Raw genomic sequence first — 14,744 nt, forward strand, 5'->3', positions numbered from 1 at the left:
AGCCCCAGGGTGGGGAGGCAGTAGGCACAGCTGCTACCTTCAGCTCCTGCTCTGGCTTCCCCAGGGGCTGGCTCTGGCTGGCTGATCCCCCACTGCCTCCCCCACCATAAGGCAGAGCGTCTGTCCTGCTGTTGCCAGCTGAAGTGCCATGTCCTCCTGGCTCCCTGCCAAGCACTCTGCCGGCCCTGAGGGTCCTGTCAATCACAGGCCTGTGGAATCCTGGCCTTCCCAGCTGGCCCTGGCTGCAGCCAGATTCTCTGATCTTCTGATCTGAATGGAGATGCCTGGACAGGGGCTGCAGGAAACTAAAGCCCAATGCCTACTCCCACTGTGGAAGGGGCCAAAATCAGGCAATCATCATCAGTGCTTGACCTGGGCCCTGGGGTCTCTCTTGGATGCCAGGTATGCTGTTAGGAACAGGGGCCTAGGGTTGGTGACCTGAGGACAGGGGCTCTAGAACATACCAGGGAATCTTTCTGGGGGGAAGGCAGAAAAGTTAGGGGCTGAACCCTCCTCCATGAGTCTAATCTCCAAAGAGCAAGTGTGTGGTCAGTAAAGGTCTTTATTGGAAGAGAGATCCAGCCTCCTTGGCTCTGTCAGCGCCCTAGGTCATGAGGATTTCGATGTCAAGCTCCAGCCGGCTGGCTCTGACCTCATAGTGGCCCCGGATCAGGCCTCGGGTTTGGCTGGCATGCCAGCGCCAGTGAGACTGGATGATGCAGGCTGCTTGGCGTGCCTGGAGGAACCGCCTGCGGGCCTGCCACATTCGAACCTGTGCCTGCACCTTCACCACTGCCCACTCCTGGCAGGTATAGAGTCTTAGTGCCAGGCGCCGTCTTTGCTCCAACATCTTGGCCTGCATCGACCTCCACCAGCACTGGATGACCCAGGCTCTGAGTGCTGCATGCAGTAACGTCCGGCGCACCATGTTGCCACGCCACCATGACTGAATCTTTATGGCTGTCTTCTCTAACTGATTGGGGGGAAGGAAAAACAGGGAGAGGCTCAATGGGGGACCCTCCCCTCCTGTTCCTATCACCACCTCTGATCTTGGGAGGAAAGAAGGCCTGGCCCAGGTGCCCCTGACTTCTTGTTTCTAGGGCCCATCCATCTTGTTTCCAATTCCCCTCCCGCCTTTAGACACTGTTCATTACCCATCAGGCAAGTCCCTCCTGCAAGGGCCTTACTCACATTTTGCGTGTCCATGGCCTTGGTCCTTAGGGTCCACTTATCTATTATTTAGGCCACCCTAGTCTTTAGCCCCACCCTCAACTGTTAGTCACACCTCCATCATTGGACTCCGCCCACTTGTACACCAGACTCCACCTCATTAGGTCCTGTCTGCGCACATTTTAACCACATCTCTCTCTCCTCTTCTCTTGCTTGCATCTCTTTTGCTTTATTGATTCCCACCACTGTGGGAGCGTACCATTATCTCTTGACTTCAGTTAATTTCCCAGCCCCAGTGGCATTCCTATTCCTCCTGATGACAGTGAAGAGTCATGCAGCTTACCTACAAGTAAGGAGTTTTACTTTAAGCCTACTCATAGCCAGAATAGATTTCCTGAAGCTTAAGTGTCAGGGCACCTGTCCGGGCCCGAGGAACGTGTTTACAGAGCTGTATATTTTGGGGTAAAATCTGTGAAAGCAAGATATTTCAGCGGCAATTGGAGAGGACCTCTGTTTCTCTTCCCTCTTACTCCCTCTGTCACTCACCTCCTGTCGAGTGGTGTGGAATGGCAGCCTCTTTTGCAATGAGACTAAGGAAACTCTGAGTTGAGATAGACTCAGTTTAACAGCATAGATTTATGTGGTTCGCAGTCACCCTTGGGAACACATAAATCCTTGCTAGCCATTCTGCTGTTGCTGTGTTCATTCACCTTGCTCATAGTGTGAAGATGCAGGAACAGAAGCGCTGCTATCCTGATAAGAATGTGTCTTCCAGTGCTGGCACCAAAAGTATCTGGGCAGGGGAGGAAAAGTAAGTGTGAAAAATATGGAACCAGAAGCCAGTCTGTAGAAAATTCTTCCTGTTATTAGATGTGTAAAACTGTAAGTGGAAGATTCAAGTCTCATTGATGCCTGATTAAAATTGAAGTTCTCTCTTGTCAGGAATATACTTGACAATGCAATGATACAATTTTAAATATTTCATGCTTATTTCTTTTCTTGGTGGGAATTTCGTGAAATTCCAGCTACTGTAAACAATGTGGAAGTCAGTGTGAAAAATCACATGCTTTATGCATACCAAATGTCAATCATAAGAATGTTTCTGTAGACAATGTGGTTGTAAAATCATCCTATGAAGAAACATTAAAAGGTTATGCAGCTGAAATGTAGAAAAATATAGAGGTGGGGCAGTTAATTCATATAAATATTATGTTATGTTTGATGTGTTTATCAACTTAAAAAATGTGTAATTTGTTGTAATTTCTTTTCTCATCTTAAATAAATACTAATTTGACATCTGTAATTTTGTGTGCTTTTCTTAAAAAGTAGGCTTTCTAAATCATATGTTTTAGGTGCCACAAAACCTGGATCTGTCCTGCTTCACTGTAAGAATGCAGTTGTGCAAGCAGATCTCCTGGGAGCTCACAAAAAGCTGTGCTTCTAGGATTCAGAATTAGCACTGGAACTGCACACTCAGGTGATTCAGAGATGCTGGGAGTCCTTTGAGATCTGGGAGGCCATTTTGGCTCTGGCTTTAGCATGCATTTCATTATCCATTTTCCTGCAAGAAAGGTTTGCTGGGTGCCCACGGCTTGTAGGGCCACACACTGTCCATGGCTTCTGTTTATATGTTTTTGAGGATCCTGCTGCTTCATATCATTGCTATGGCACTGCTCATCTGGGTGTCTTATGGGTTCTGGCCCCACTGTGAACCAAGCAACCTTGGTAAACCAAGCATGTTTAAAGTCCTCAAAATAGTGGATCCTGTTGCTTCCCTTAATGATTGCCAATCTGGGTGAGCAAAGTGCTGGAACCAGCCATCTCAAGGGCCTTCACTTTGTCAGTCCCGGCGTCAGGCATCCACCCCTACAGAAGGGATCACTTAGTGGCCAGTGTTCTGGGGGCTCAGCCCATCCAGGCCAGGTTGCCATGGTCAAGATGCCACACTCCACCATTTCTCCCCTATTTTGGCCTGGTTGGGAGTTGCCATAATACCGTAACTTTGCTATCTTCTTGGCTGTCCCTGGAAAATCCTGCCAGAGTTCACAGTTTTGCAGTTGAAAGTGGCAGCAGATGGGGGTGGGGGTAAGACAAACGCTCTGAGTCTTACTAAGTTTTCACAGAGCATGGTCCTCGGTCTCTATTTCCTCACTACTTCTTCTCCAGCTTCCTGTTCTTTTCTTCTTGCTTGATATATATTTCTTCTGATTATAAATGTAGTACATGTCTGTTGCCAAAATTTCAATATGCAGACACATATAAGGTGGAAAGGGAATTTCCCATGAAATTTTTCCCCAGAGCTACTTTCAGACTTTATACCATGTATATACTGATGTAAATTTTCTAATAAAATAACTTACTTTTAATTAAACATGTAAAATATATTCTTGTAAAAATTTGTGCATTTCAAAATTTACCTTGGCGATCAATGTTTCCTCCTCTGCATTATTACTGGTTCCAGTTTGGAGGGTATCCTGGACAACTAGCTACGCATTTATCTTTCTTGTTTTTAACTATGCATTTATAAACACACTATATCCATATACCTAAAAAATACATAATACTGTTTTTAATGTGTTTCTGTGTATCTTTTTTAATTAAAGTAATCATGTAACATAACATTGATCATTTTAACCATTTTAAAATTACAGCTTCTAATTTTATCTAATTTCAAAAAGAAACCCTGTACCCATTAAGTAGTCATTCCCCATTACTTTTTCCCACCCTAGTCCCTGGCAGTCACTAATCTGCTTTTAGCCTCCATGGATTTGCCTATAAAAGGCATTTCATGTAAATGGAATCATACAATATAGGGCCTTTTGTGTCTGGCTTCTTTCACTAGGCCTAACATTTTCAAGGGTAATCCATGTTGTACCATGTATCAGTACTTTGTTCCTTTTTATGGCTGAATAATAGTCTACTGTACAGATGTACTACATTTTGTTTATATATTCATCAGTTGATGGGCATTTGAGCTGTTTTCACTCTTTAGTGATTGTGAACAGTGCTGCTGTGAACATTCTTGTATAAGTATTTGAACACCTGTTCAATTCTTTTGGGTATATACTTAGGATTGAAATTGCTTGGTCATGTGGTAATTATGTGTTTAACTTTCTGAGGAAGCACAAAACTGTTTTTCGTGCAGCTGAACCATTTTTCATTCTCACCAATCTCTGCATCCTCACCAACACTTATTATTTTCCTTTGAAAAATCATGGCCATCTTGAGTGTGAAGTGGTATCTCATTGTGATTACAATTTTCATTTCCCTAAGACCAACGACATTGAGTATCTTTTCCTGCACGTGTTGGCCATTTGTGTACTTTCTTTGGAGAAATGTCTGTTAAAGTCCTTTGCCTGCTTTAATTGGCTTATTTGTATTTTTGTGGTTGAGGTGTAGGAATTCTTTATATATGATGGGAAGGAGACCCTTATCAGATATATGATTTGAAAATATTTTCTCCATTCTGTAGGTTGTCCTTTCATTTTTTTCATAATGTTCTTTGTTTCAATTTTGTCAAGTCCAACTTATCTATTTTCTTCTTTGTTGCTTGTGCTTTGGCATCCTAGCTAATAACTCATTGCCAAACCCAAGATCATGAGGACTTACCTGTGAGTTTTATTGTAAGGGTTTTGTAGTTTTATTGGTTACATTTAGGTATTAGATCAATATTGAATTAACATTTGTATATATTGAGGAAAGAATCCAACTTCATTCTTTGCATGGGGTTATCCGGCTGTCCTAGCACCTGTGTTGAAGAGACTATTCTTTCCCCTGGGTCTTGGTACCCTTGTTGAAAATCAGTTGAACATAGGTGTACACTTGATTTTTATTTCTGGTCTCTCAATTCTAGTCTGTCAATCTAATGCCAGGATAGATACCACACTGTCTTGATTATGGTAGTTTTGTAGTAACTTTTGAAATGGAAAGTGTCAGTCCTCCAACTTTGTTTTTTGTTTTCAAGATGATTTTGTCTATTCATAGACTCTTGCAATTCCATATGAACTTTAAGATTAGCTAGTCCATTTCTGCACAAAAAGGCAGTGGGAATTTTGACAGGGATTGCAGTAAATCTGTAGATAAATTTGGGGAGTAGTCTTCCAACACACATACACGGAGTATCTTTCTATTCCACTTACATCTTTAATTTCTTTCTACTGTGTTTTGTAGTTTTCATTGTACACGTCTTTCACCTGCTTGGTTAAATTTATTCCTAAGTATTTTATTCTTTTTGATGCTATTACAAATGGAATTGTTTTCTTAATTTCATTTTTGAATTGTTCACTCCTAGTGTGTAGAAATACACGATTTTTCGTGTTGATCTTATATCCTGCAACTTTGATGAATTAGTTTTTTAGCCCTAATAGATTTTGTTGTGGATTCTTTAGGATTTTCTTTATGTCTTTATGTATGTAAGGTCATGTTATCTGAAAACAAATAGTTTTCTTTTCTTTTTTTTTTTGTTTGTTTTTTTTTTTTGTTATTGTTGTTGTTTTTTGAGACAGAGTCTCACTATGTTGCCCAGGCTGGAGTGCAGTTGTGCAATCTCAGCTCACTGTACCCTCCGCCTCCTGGAAGCAATCCTCCCACCTCAGCCTCCTAAGGAGTTGGGGCACACCACTATGCTTGGCTAATTTTTTATGATTTTTTTTTTTTTTTTTTGAGACAGAGTCTCACTCTGTCGCCCGGGCTGGAGTGCAGTGACCGGATTTCAGCTCACTGCAAGTTCCGCCTCCCAGGTTCACCCCATTCTCCTGCCTCAGCCTCCCGAGTAGCTGGGACTACAGGTGCCCGCCACCACGCCCAGCTAGTTTTTTTTTTTTTTTGTATTTCGGGGTTTCACCATGTTAGCCAGGATGGTCTCGATCTCCTGACCTCGTGATCAGCCCGTCTCGGCTTCCCAAAGTGCTGGAATTACTTTTTTATGATTTTTGTAGAGACAAGGTCTCATTATATTGCCCAGATTGGTCTCAAACTCTGGGACTCAGGTGATCCTCCTGCCTCAGCCTCCCAAAGTGCTGATATTACAGGCGTGAGCCACCGTCCCCGGCTAGTTTTACTTCTTCCTTTCCAATTTGTATGCATTTTAATTTTCTTTCTTGCTTAATTGCCCTGGTTAGAACTTCCAGTACAGTGTTGAATAGCAGTGATGAAAGCAGACATCCTTATCTTGCTCCTGATCTTAGAGAAAAAGCTTTCAATCTTTCGCCATTAAGTATGATGCTCATTGTGGGTTTTTCACAGATGATCTTTAGCAGGTTGGAAAAGTTCCCTTCTATTCCTAATTTATTTAGTCTTTTCATCATGAGACAGTGTAGGATTTTGTCAAATTCTTTTTTTGCATCAATTGAGATAACTGTATGTTTTCCCCCCTTTAATCTGCTAATATGATGTATTACATTGATTTTTGTATGTTGAACCTCCTTTGCATTGCTGGGCTAAATCCCAGTAGGTTGTAGTGTATAATCCTTTTAATATGCTATTGGATTTGAGTTGCTAGTATTTTTTGAGGATTTTTGCATCTATATTCATTCATAAGGGATATCACTCTTTAGTTTCTTATAGTGTCTTTGTCTGGGTTTGGTAACAGGGTAATGCTGGCCTCTATAAATTAGTTAAGAAGTGCCCCCTATTCCTCTGTTTTTTGGAAGAATTTTAGAAGAATCGGTGTTGGTTTCCTTTAATGTTTGACAAAATCCACCAGTGAAGAAAATCGGTCCTGGATTTTTCTTTATTGGAAATTATTTGATTACTGATTCAATCTCTTTACTTGTTATAGAGCTATTCAGATTTTCTAATACTTCTTCAGTTGGTTTTGGTAGTTTGTGTGTTTCTAGGAATTTGTCCATTTCATCTAGGGTATCTAATTTGTTGATATACAATTGTTCATAGTGTTATTTTATAATCTTTTTTGTTTCTATAATGTTCCCACTTTCATTTCTAATGTTAATAATTTAAGCCTTCTGTCTCTTTGCTTGTTTAGCGTAGCTAAAGCTTTGCCAAATTTTGTTGATATTTTTAAAGAATCAACTTTTGGTTTTGTTGATCTATAGTTTTTTAAAAATTTTCTATTTAGTTTATCTCTGCTATAATCTTATTATTTCTCTCCTGTTGGTTTTGTGTTTAGTTTTCTCTTCTAGTTTCTCAAGGTAGAATGCTCTTCTTTTTCTAGTTTCTTGAGGTAGAAGGCTATGTTGTTAATTTGAGATCTTTCTCCTTTTTTAATGAATGTAGCCATTTGCAGCTATAAATTTCCTTCTTACACTGCTTTTTATGCATTCCACAGGTTTTTGCACATTGTGCTTTTATTTTCATTCATATGAAAGTAAATTCTATTTTTTTGTGATTTATTATTTGACCCATCAGTTGTTTAAAAGTGTGTTGCTGATTTCCTCAAATTGGTGAATTTTCCAGATTTCCTTCTATTGTTGATTTCTATGATCAGAAAATATATTTTTATGATTTCAATCATTTTCAATTTATTGAGACTTGTTTTGTGGCCTAACATGTGGTCTATCCTGGAGAATATTTTGTGTGTACTTAAAGAGAATGGGTATTCTGCTGTTGGATGAGTACTCTAAATAGGTTTGATAAGTCTAGTTGCTGTGTATTAATGTTCAAATATTCTATTTCCTTGCTTTTCTTTTATCTAGGTGATCATCTATCCATTATTGAAAGTGGGATGTTGAAGTCTCCAACTATTGTTGTTGAATTGTTTATTTCTCCCTTTATCTGGGTCAGTTTTTGCTTCTTATATTTTGGGGCTCTTGTTAGGTACATATATGTTTATAATTATTATGTATTAATGGATTGACTCACCATTATATAATGCTTTTGTCTTGGAACAATTTTTTTGTCTTACACTCTATTTTGTCTAATATTAGTTATTGTTTAGTGTCCTTTCATTTCAGCCAGAGGGACTTCCTTTACCCATTCTTAAAGGGCAGGTGGTCTACTAGCAATGCATTATCTTAGTTTTTGCTCATCTGGGAATGTCATAATTTCCTTTTCAGTTTTTCTTTCTGCTTTTCAAACTAGGTAATCTCAATCAACCTATCTTCAATGCTTCTTCTGCCTGTTCATATATGCTATTGAACCCCTGTAATGAATGTTTCATTTCAGTTATTGTACTTTTCAACTTCAGCATCTCTATTTGGTTCCATTTCACAATTTCTACCTGTTTATTGATATTCTCTATTTACTAAGACATAGTTCTCATGTTTTCCTCTAGTTTTTGTACATGGTTTTCCTTAGCTCCCTGAGCATATTTAAAATAGTTGCTTTAAAGTCTTTATGTAGTAAGTCCAATGTCTGGGCTTCCTCATGGGTAATTTTTATTACTTCTTCCCCGCCCCCCCGCTATGTGTAGACCATGCTTTCTTGTTTCTTGCCTTATAGATTTTTGTTGAAAACTTGGTGTTTTGAATGTTATAATGTAGCAACTCGGGAAATCAGATTATCCTCCTTCTCCAGAATGTGCTATTGCTGCTTGTTGTATGTGTTGCTGTTTGTTTACTAACTGTTCTAAACTAATTTTGTAAAGTCTACATTCTCAGTTTTATGTGGTTACTTATGTGTTTTTCTGTTAGCTTAGTGGTCAGCTTGTGACTCAACAGAGATTTACTTAGGTACCTGGAACCAAAAGGAAAAACGAAACAAAACAAAACAAAAAAAGGAAAAATACCTCCCAAACTCCAACTATTTGCAGAAGGGCCCTATGTAAGTTTGGAGGCACATCTGTAACTCTGTGCATACTTTATAACTCTGCATTAGCCTTCACTTTCTGTTTAGAGCCTGAAGATTAGCCAGAAGTGAGAGATTAAAGCTGACCCCATGATGCCTAGGCATTAATTAAGATGTTATGCATAGGGACAGAAACTGTTTGAATAATGGAGAGATTAAGAGTTACCAGAGAAATCTGGGTCAGGTACTTACTAAGGCATTTGATAAGCATAAATAGACAAGCAATATGAAGACACCCACTATGATGTGAAATCCCATGTGCAGCCATCCACCCTGCTGTGTAGGGTCAAGCCAAGTGAACGGGTCATATATTTTACTCAGAGTCAGAGAGGAAATGTTATAAAACTGGGTAAGCTCACAGAATAACCTGTACTTGTTGGGTCATGGCCTTTAGATTTGTTTATACTTGGTCAGAATTATTTATATACATGCAATAGGTTGCTCCTTAGATGGCGCAGACTCCCTCCCATCTGCTCTGACCAGGAACTAATCTAATCTAGGGTGAGGTGATTATCTAATACCATCTAGGTTAGAGAGTCATGTGATAGTTGCACCTAGGGTGAGACTGCGCTATATCAGATTTATGTGTTGGGCCAGCATAGCTGACAAGTTTGTATTGACCTGAATGATCTGTTGCTGTGTTACAGTAGCAGTACTCATTACAGTTCCTGCTGGTGAATAGTCCTGCTCCTAAGAGTATGGGAATAAAAATAGCTCACCTTTGTCAGAATGAATGTGGTCTGACTGGGAACCAAAGGGTCTTGGCTACTTGAATATAAGGGAGGGTCCAAAGACATTAGGTAGTGATATGGCTTGACTATGTCTTCACCCAAATGTCAATTTGAATTGTATCTCCCAGAATTCCAACATGTTGTGGGAGGGACCCAGGGGGAGGTAATTGAATCATGGGGGCCAATCATTCCTGTGCTATTCTCATGATAGTGAATAAGTCTCAAGAGATCTGATGGGCTTATCAGGGGATAGCGAATAAGTCTCAAGAGATCTGATGGGTTTATCAGGGGTTTCTGGTTTTGCTTCTCTCTCATTTTTCTCTTGCTGCCACCATGTAAGAAGTGCCTTTCATATCCTGCTGTGATTGTGAGGCCTCCCCAGCCATGTGGAATTATAAGTCCAATTAAACCTCTTTTTCTTCCCAGTTTCATGTATGTCTTTATCAGCAGCATGAAAATGAACTAATATAGTAAATTGGTACCAGTAGAGTGGGGCATTACTGAAAAGATACCTGAAAATGTGCAAGTGACTTTGGAACTGGGTAACAGGCAGAGATTGGGACAGTTTGGAGGACTCAGAAGAAGACAGGAAAATGTGGGAAAGTTTGGGACCTCCTAGAGACTTGTTGAATGGCTTTGACAAAAATGCTGATAGTGATATGAACAATAAGGTCCAGGCTGAGGTGGTCTCAGATGGAGATGAGGAACTTGTTGGGAACTGGAGAAAAAGTGATTCTTGTTGCGTTTTAGTGAGACTGGCAGCATTTTGCCATTGCCCTAGAGATTTGTGGAATTTTGAACTTGAGAGAGATGATTTAGGGTACCCGGCGGAGGCGATTTCTAAGCAGCAAAGCATTCAAAAGGTGACTTGGGTGCTGTTAAAAGCATTCTATTTTAAAAGGAAAACAGATCATCATAAAAGTTCAGAAAATTTGCAGCATGATGATGCAGTGGAAAAAAAAATTATTGAGAAGAAATTCAAGCTGGCTGCAGAAATTTGCATAAATAGCAAGGAGTCTAATGTTAACCCCCAAGACTATGGGGAAAATGTCTTCAGACCATGACAGAGAACTTCACAGCAACCCCTCCCATCACAGGCCTGGAGGTCCAGGAGGAAAAAGTGGTTTTGTGGGCTGGGCCCAGGGTCCCCATGCTGTGTGCAGCCTAGGGACTTGGTGCCCTGTGTCCCAGGCACTCCAGCCATGGCTGAAAGGGGACAATGTACAGCTCAGACTGTGGCTTCAGAGGGTGGAAGCCACAAACCTTGGCAGCTTCCACATGGTGTTGAGCCTGTGGGTGCACAGAAGTCAAGAACTGAGGTTTGGGACCCTCTGCCTAGATTTCAGAAGATGTATGGAAATGCCTGGATGCCAAGGCAAAAGTTTGCTGCAGGGGTGGGGCCCTTATGGAGAACCTCTGCTAGGGCAGTGCAGAAGGGAAATGTGGGGTTGGACCCCCAACACAGAGCCCCTACTGGGGCACTGCCTAGTGGAACTATGAGAAGAGGGACACTATCCTCTAGATCCCAGAAAGGTAGATCCCCTGGCAGCTTGCACTGTTTGCCTGGAAAAGCCACAGACACTCAAAACCAGCCTGTGAAAACAGCCAGGAGGGAGGCTGTACCCTGCAAAGCCACAGGGGCAGAGCTGCCCAAGACCGTGGCAACCCACCTCTCGCATCAGTGTGATCTGGATATGTGATCTGGACTCAAAGGAGATCATTTTGGAGCTTTAAAGTTTAACTGTCTTGCTGGATTTTGGACTTGCATGTGCCCTATAACCCCTTTGTTTTGGCCAATTTCTCCCATTTGGAACAGCTGTATTTACCCAATACCTGTACCTTAATTATATCTAGGAAGTAACTAGCTTGCTTTTGATTTTACAGGCTCATAGGTGGAAGGGACTTGCCTTGTCTCAGGTGAGACTTTGGACTGTGGACTTTTGGACTGATGCTGAAATGAGTTAAGACTTTGGGAGACTGTTGGGAAGGCATAATTGGTTTTGAAATGTGAGGACATGAGATCTGGAGAGTCCAAGGGTGGGATGATATGGTTTGGCTGTGTCCCTACCCAAATTTCAACTTGAATTGTATCTCCCAGAATTCCCACATGTTGTGGGAGGAACCCAGAGGGAGGTTATTGAATCATCAGGGCTGGTCTTTCTTGTGCTATTCTTGTGATAGTGAATAAGTCTCACAAGATCTAATGGGTTCATCAGGAGTTTCCGCTTTTCCTTCTCTCTCATTTTTCTCTTGCCACTACCATGTAAAAAGTGCCTTTCACCCCCATGAGTGTGAGGCCTCCCCAGCCATGTGGAACTGTAAGTCCAATTAAACCTCTTTTTGTTCCTAGTTTCGGGTATGCCTTTATCAGCAGTGTGAAAATGAACTAATACAAGTAGGTCACATTTGAAGTTATAGATTTGGGTCTGGGCCCTGTTGTTCCCCTTGCATAAAGGGAGGCAGAAGTGGGCTGTGGGAATCAGGAGTCATGTAATGAGTCCCAAGTTTCACAGGACCATGGTATACCCCTTGGATGAATTAGAGAACCTGAAAATGGGCTATGTTACCTCTAGGCCCCAAGAGGTGAAGTGACACTGAGCTCCCAAGTGTCTCCAAGTCATGTTAAATCTGGGGCAGATATGTAAACACAATCCCTGCCTGGGGTTCTGGAGGGGCAAATAACAACAAGTATGCCTTGGATGGCGAGCAGTTGGGCTGTAATTTTGGGTTTTATGTTAGCAAGAGAGAGTGATATCTGTGATATCTGTAGTGTTGGTAATTGTGCCAAATCAGAGGGAATTAGAGTAGCTCAGGGAACAGCTTTGGTGTGGTATATTAATAGGCCCAACAATTACATCTCCTGAGAAGCTTGGCTCTGATTTCAGCCCACTGTGTTAAAATATTGGGACTGTTAGGCTTGTAAGGGGAGGTGGTAGTAGAGGCATGGTCTGATCTCTGATGGTGTGGATGATCCTCCAATTGGGGAGACCTCAAAGGATGTGTCTAAGGTGTCAGGGGAGAAAGTGGTGAAGTTGTAGGTGGAGCAGCGGTGGTAGAAAAATAATTATCCCAACAGATGTCAAAATGTCTCCCATCCTGGAGGACCCAGAACTCAGTCCATCTCAATGTTGGAGGTGTGGCCAGACAGGGGATGGTTAGGTTAATTGGGACTCCAGTGAGGTGTGGGTAAGCACACATGACTTAGCCTGCCACAGTTGGTGACAGGAGTCAAGAGTGGTCTGGCCAGTGTCATGGGCCAATTGGTAGAATCACAGGCAATAATGTAAGCCAGGAGACTTCATGACAGGGAATGCACTAGCTTGGTAAAATGCCCTTTCAAAGGTTCCTTCTCATCAGGGAACTTAGAAAGGCAACTTTTGAGTTCTGTAACCAAGTCCTAGATGGGGGTGCAGGGGTTGTCAGTCATCTGTTGGCTTAGCTTCCTGGACACTGTCATGGCCAAGGGTCCAGGTCAGGTAAATGTGGTGCTGTCCCCTGTTGTCTTGGGCTGAGGCACTGTCATATTCTGTGTAGCAAGGTCCCACATTGTCTTGGGCTGGGTGCTATCATTGGAGGCATTTCCATCTCCAAGACTAAGTTATCATCTCCTGACATTGATGATGTCTACCAATTTTAGCACCTCCTCTCCTCCAAGACAAGTATACTTCCCAGGTAGCAACTCAAAACAGGAAGATGGGGCATTGGGGGCCTACTGTGGTCCAATACATTTGGAAGGCTCTGAGCAGGCTATGTTTACATTGTTGGGATGGACTACTGAAATCACAGGTTATAAGTAATCACCGAAGGTCCTTGAGGGTGCATTGTGCAAAGGCTTTGGTGGTGGTTTTTTCTGAAGAGGAGGATATTTCCATCCATAGATAGTACACATTGCATGCATGGCCTTTGGCCAAAGAGAACACAATATGTTGTGGAAATATCACCAAATCAGCTGGTATAGATCTAACCATTCTTTTCATTGAGAATTAATACTCCAAGGAATGGAAGTGCCACTATTTATTCATCCATTGCCTTACCCATGAGTATTCTTTTGTTCATTGTTTTTATTTGCCACTACCTATTGTGTGGCATAAATGTCTTTCCTGTGTGTCATCACACACATGAAATGCTATCACTCAGAGTTTCTCATAGGAAAGTGTGGCTTCTGGGCCAAAGGGTATGAAGGGTGTGGGTCTATTAAATTTTAACAGGTGATGCCAAACTGCCCCTTTAAAAAGTTATAATTCCACCAACCATAGTGTATGAGAACACCATGCATCTCTGACAACAGTAGGCATTATCACACTTACAGATTCTTTTTAGTCTAAAGTGTATAAAGTAATATCTCATAGTAACTTTATTTTACATTTCTGTTGCTACTGGAAGGATTGGGTATACTTTCATCTGTTCATTGATAATATTAGGTTGGTGCAAAAGTAATTGCGGTTTTTGCCATTACTTTTTTATGTTGAGATGGAGACTTACTCCATTGCCCAGGCTAGAGGGTAGTGGTACAATCTCGTCTCACTGCAACCTCCGCCTCCCAGGTTCAAGCGATTCTCATGTCCCAGCCTCCTGAGTAGCTGGCATTACAGGCATCCGCCACCATGCCTGGCTAATTTTTGTATTTTTAGTAGAGACGGGGTTTCATGATGTTAGCCAGGCTGGTCTCGAACTCCTGACCTCAGGTGATCCGCCCACCTTGGCCTCCCAAAGTGCTAGGATTACAGGCATAAGCCACTGCGCCTGGCCTATTTTTGCCATTACTTTCAATGGCAAACCGCAATTACTTGTTCACCAATCTAATATATATTTGCCCTTCTATTTAGATTCTTTTGACCATTCTTCTATTGGATTGTAGTTTTGTCATCCGGGACAACTCTACAGGCATTCAAACTGTTTATCTGTCATTTGTTTTGCAATTCTCCTTTCTGCTTTATTTTTAACTTTTGCTTATGAAAATATCTTTTGCCAATAAAGCATTTCAGTCAAACATATCTCTTTTTTTCTTTTTCTTTTTTTTTTCTTTTTTTTTTTTTCTTTTGAGATGGAGTCTTGCTCTGTGGCCCAGGCTGGAGTGCAGTGGCACAATCTCAATTCACT

General features: G+C 41.5%; 1 protein-coding gene across 1 annotated transcript; it reads right to left on the reverse strand.

The window, feature by feature from the left end:
• Window positions 1-562: 562 nt before the first annotated feature.
• On the reverse strand, window positions 563-1,206 carry IQCF6 (IQ motif containing F6). The gene is made up of 2 exons (XM_045385253.2): window positions 1,135-1,206; window positions 563-973 (listed from the first exon to the last, which is right to left on the reverse strand). Exons 1-2 carry the CDS (start codon window positions 1,204-1,206, stop codon window positions 605-607), a joined length of 441 nt encoding a protein of 146 aa, XP_045241188.1. The 3' UTR covers window positions 563-604.
• Window positions 1,207-14,744: the final 13,538 nt, after the last annotated feature.

The sequence above is a fragment of the Macaca fascicularis genome, chromosome 2 (assembly GCF_037993035.2).
Source record: "Macaca fascicularis isolate 582-1 chromosome 2, T2T-MFA8v1.1".
In the NCBI taxonomy this organism is placed as follows: domain Eukaryota; kingdom Metazoa; phylum Chordata; class Mammalia; order Primates; family Cercopithecidae; genus Macaca; species Macaca fascicularis.

Excerpts from the sequence above, each read along its gene's own strand:
- IQCF6 (XM_045385253.2), bottom strand. The coding sequence starts at position 1,206 with ATGGACACGCAAAATGTGAGTAAGGCCCTTGCAGGAGGGACTTGCCTG. Across the intron at positions 974-1,134 it reads GTAATGAACAGTGTCTAAAG|TTAGAGAAGACAGCCATAAA; the intron begins GCGGGAGGGGAA and ends CCCCCCAATCAG.